General features: G+C 50.8%; 1 protein-coding gene across 1 annotated transcript in view; it reads right to left on the reverse strand.

Moving 5' to 3' along the window:
- AQP10 (aquaporin 10) overlaps positions 1-299 on the reverse strand; it is a 9814-nt gene extending 9515 nt beyond the window's left edge. The window contains exon 1 of the mRNA XM_011366535.1: positions 228-299. Coding sequence (XP_011364837.1) covers positions 228-299 — 72 coding nt within the window. The remainder of the gene's footprint in view (positions 1-227) is intronic.
- Positions 300-4558: the final 4259 nt, after the last annotated feature.

Below are 4558 nucleotides of genomic sequence, written 5' to 3' on the forward strand. Positions count from 1 at the left end.
CAGAAGTGGCCCGCCCCGGATGTGTGAAGATCACAGGAAGGCTTCAAAGGAGGCAGGTGCTTTCCAAGACAATGCTCACCCCCTCAAGGATCTACCTCCACCTGCTTTCCTGGCAACAGGACAAAGACAAGAATCAAATTCTAGCAGAGCCCCAAAGCGGAGGCCCAGCCGACTACGAGAAGAGATGGAATTCACGCAGGCTGACGGAGCTTCGGGGTCTGGCTCACGTGGCCTTGCCGGAGCGGGTTGTGCTGCAGGTGGCGGGAACTCAGGGCGCTGTGCCAGCGGAGATGGGCCATGAAGTTAGCTGTGCGAGGGCTGACCGCTACGGGAGCACGCTCCTGTGATGCGGGATGCAGGTCCAGGCAAGGTCCCTGGAATATGGCTCTAGGATGGCTCCGGGGGTCTTGGGGGAAAGAGTGTTCCCCACTAGGAAAGGTAACAGTGCCAACATGAGTCATTTATGTTGATGAACATCACTGACAAAAAAGAGAATACTCAGACCTTTTGAGGATTTGGGGCAAAGGTTGTGAATTAGCATCGATCCCTTGCTCGAGCAGGAGCAGGAGCAGGTGGGGTCCAGATGATAAACAGTGTCCCCGCTCAGGCACGGTCCACACCATGTGCTCTGAGACCGCGGCCACACCCAGGGGTTATTTCCCCGTCTGTACACACATCGTAAAACGAAAGCGAGCAGCCTTTGAAGTTGATGAACGCGCACATTGGTTTCTGGCCCCGGGGAGTGAGTGAGGAGGACCGGCAGGAGACCTGAAGCTGCCCCACGCCAAGGTGACGCACAAACACCACACGACATCCCAAGGAAGATGGAGGAGACGAGTGTCACCCTAAAAAGGCTTAAAGAATACAGGAGCAGGTGGCCCCACCTGCTTCTGCTCGAGCAAGGGCCACCCGTTTGGCTCCTGAAATAACTGGAGAGATGGTGATCGTGGCAGATGGCAGTGGTCTACCACAAACGTGACCAAGCGTTAACTCCGATGGCGGCTGCATGTCCCACACGGTAACTGCGTAGAGCAGTTGGACACAGCCCGAGGCCGGCGGCACGCAGCCATCATTAACCTGGTGAGTGCGCTGTTTTCCACCCACTCAGGTCAGAAGGGAGAGGCAGCAGCGCTTGGCTTCCATGTGGGAAGGACAACAATATACACGTGTGCTCTGCCCCAGGAGTACGTCAAGTCTCTGGCCCTCCGTCATAGTCTGCTCTGAAGGGACCTTGACTCCGGACATTTTGAAGACCATCGTATTGGTCCACTACACAGCAGGTCCTTGAATAATGTAAGGTTGATGAGATGCCATGAGAACCTAACTCTTACTGATGTCAATTGGTCTAGGGTAAAACCGATCATGTTATATATACATCCTTTCGCTGACAGTTACAGAACTTATCGACGGTGACATGAGGACATGCTGTCCACGCAGGTTGTGGAGATAGAACAGGTTCAGTTTCAGGCCACCACAAACAAAATGAGCATTGCAATAAGGTGAGTCATAATCTTTGCTGCTGCTGGAGGATCTTGCCTTTGATTTGTAAAAAATGTGATATCTGTAAGGCACAATAAAACAAGGTGTGCCTGCACGTGACACATTGTCCCTATCAGATCAGAAGGGCAGGGAGTGGCAAGCACGCTGGAGGCCCTGGAGAGACACATGGATTCAGAGAGCGAGAAATAAACACACAGAGATTCAGGAAGCCACCACGATGGCGAGGTGCTCAGAGGTCCAGTGGCCTGGGACATGCCGGGATAGCCTTCCAAGGTAAAGAATCAATTATTCCAACTCACACCTTCCACCACTATGAAAGAAGCATAATACCGATTTCCTAGGATTCTGGAGCATTTAATGTTTCACACAATATGTTTCTGACCAAGTTACCAGCTGCCATTGAAGGCTGCCAGCTCTGAGTGGGACCAAAAGCAGAAAAGGCCTCTGCAGCCATGTGACCCAGCAGCCCTGTAACGGGACATCTGCAGTAGGCAAAGATGCTGGGTGTTTTGGCAAACTCCAGTGAGAGAATCGTAATATAGACGCCCAGAGCTCGGGACAAAGCCATGCCGGCTGCGTCAGAGAAACACATAGCATTTGCAGAGCACCCTTGGGTGCTGCTGGGCTCGGTAGAAGAGACACTGACTGCAATTTATCAAGCGACCAAGTGGCCAGACCTGCCCCTCACGAACTGAACTGTCAGACCCTCCATGTCACTAGGAAGGCTGGCTCGGCAAGAACACGTTTGTGACGTGGAAGGGGCATCTCTGGGATGAGGTATAAGCAGGGGCGGAGGGTGCACGCGAGCTGCAGAGCAGGCGGCCTCGACCCTCATGTCATCCATCGGCCTTGCACTGGCATCTCTCACCCTCGGCTCACACCTGCGACCCTGCTGGGGACTGTCTCAGTCCATTCAGGCTGCTGTGACAAAATGCCATCGGCCAGGTGACTTATAAACGACAGAAAGGGATCTCTCACAGCTCTGTCGGGTGGGAAGTCCAAGATCAAGGGGCCAGCAGATTCGGTGTCCAGCGAGGGCCCACTTCCTGGTTCGCAGACAGCTGTCCTCTTTTGTCCTCACGTGGCAGAAGGGAGCTCTCCTGGGTCTCTTTTATCAGGGAACTAATTTGATTTATGAGGGCTCTGTGCTCGTGACCTGCTCCTCTCCCAAGGGCCCATCCTCAAAATGCCATCTCGGCGTGCTTAGGCTCCAAGGCGGGGATTTGGCGGGGTGACAAGAACATTCGGTCCGCGCGGGGCACCCTTGTGATGAGGGGCCAGAGGCCGGAAGCATCTGGGCTGGCGTGGGACGGCGGGGTGCCGGGAAAAGCCACAAACTGCGGCCCCGTTGCAGCGTCAGGAGCAGCCCCAAAGGCGGCAGAAAAAGTCCTCCCTGGACAGCTTGGACAGAACATCTTGTCGCCTACTTTGTGGAAAGAGGCGAGGAGGCTGAAGGGCGTGGGGAGCCACCGCGTCCCCCTCGCGCTTCCTCCTGGCACTTGGAAGGCAGCTTAGCGTTACTCTCTTACTCGCGTACTTTCTGAAGTCGTATGTGCTCATCACCCTTCAACCAGCCTCGTGTCCGGGGCGAGGAACGTGTCTTTGACCGGGAATACGACCCCGAGAGAGAATTCTGACAATCTGTGGAGGTGGGATTTCGTGGCTCCATGGTGGTGGTGGTGTGGGGGGATCTTACTATTTAGTGATCAGAGACTAGATATGCTAAACATCCTGTAAGACCCACAACGAAGCCTTGTTCTATGTCCCTCGTGACTCTAGCACGTCCTACCCCATGCGCACGCTGGTGAGAAGCTCGTTTACGATATGAGCTCAGACTGTTTTACGTATAAACACGACGTCTTGGGTAGCGGTTTTAACGTACGCTGACTCTTCCAGTGTAAACTGAGGGGAGGAAGCGTTTTGTTTTGTTTGACACGTCAGCAAGGACCAGTCATCATTTCAGAAAAACATGTTAAGTAAGACTACATTTTCATGGTATCTGGGTGGCTACGTGACATCTATATTGGTCAGGATATTTCATTATGGAGGCTAACTGTGCCTGAGCATTTACATATCAAAAAACCTACTATTTTATTATAAATTATTCCTTTTATTTCTCCTTTATAGAAAACCTAAGAGTGCACACATGTATATGTAATTATTAAACACATAGATAATGTTATCAACACACTTCATTTCAAGATACTAAGTAGAGCGTTACCATTTTTTCATGTATAAAAGGCAATGCTGGTGGGAATCCTGGGAAGACAGCAGTGGCAATGAAAGCCTAGTTTTTGGATGTTCTTGAATCTCTTCATAAAAAGATTGAACAAATAGCAAAATCAGAGGCCAATTAAAAACATGTGCCAAAACAGACAAACAAATAAATAAAATAAAAACATTTACAACAGAACTAATTGACAAAGGGTACTTCCGAACCCTGCAGTAAAAGCGGGTGTGGACAGCAGTTATCAGCCGTGCAGTGCACGGTATCAGTGTCTGTACAAGGAGCAGAGACTAGCAGCAGGGTGACCCTCAGGCACTGCCTGGAGAGCTCTGCAGGTCAGTTTCAGGACAGCTGAAACTGGCATGGACTTTACTCCTCCACTAGGGGGCGATTTCGAGAGGTCTCCAGATGGTTTGAAGGGGCTATAGCAGTCAGGGCCCTGTGAACTTTTCAAATTGACCTACCTGGTCTCCCTTCCGGAATGGGGCCCCACATTGATGAGAAATTGCTTGCCAATTAAAAAAAACAATTACTAGGATTTTGATAGAAATTGCATTCGATCTGTATGTAAATTTGGGCAGAATTGCTATCTCAACAATATTAAGTGTTTCAATCCATGAACATGGTATATCTCTTTGACTTAGATTTTTCACTTCAGCGATTTTTGTAGTGTTCAGTGTTTAGCTTTTACACTTTTGTCAAAGTTACTTTATTCCTCTCTAAAGACTGTGCTTGCCATTGCTGCCACTACCATTATCTAGGGCTTTGGGTGCATTCGGACACCGAACCCGGTAGACCTGGTGGCCACGTCACTGAGCCTTTCCCTTGGGT

The sequence above is a fragment of the Pteropus vampyrus genome, unplaced genomic scaffold, assembly GCF_000151845.1.
Source record: "Pteropus vampyrus isolate Shadow unplaced genomic scaffold, Pvam_2.0 Scaffold124, whole genome shotgun sequence".
Taxonomy (NCBI): Eukaryota; Metazoa; Chordata; class Mammalia; order Chiroptera; family Pteropodidae; genus Pteropus; species Pteropus vampyrus.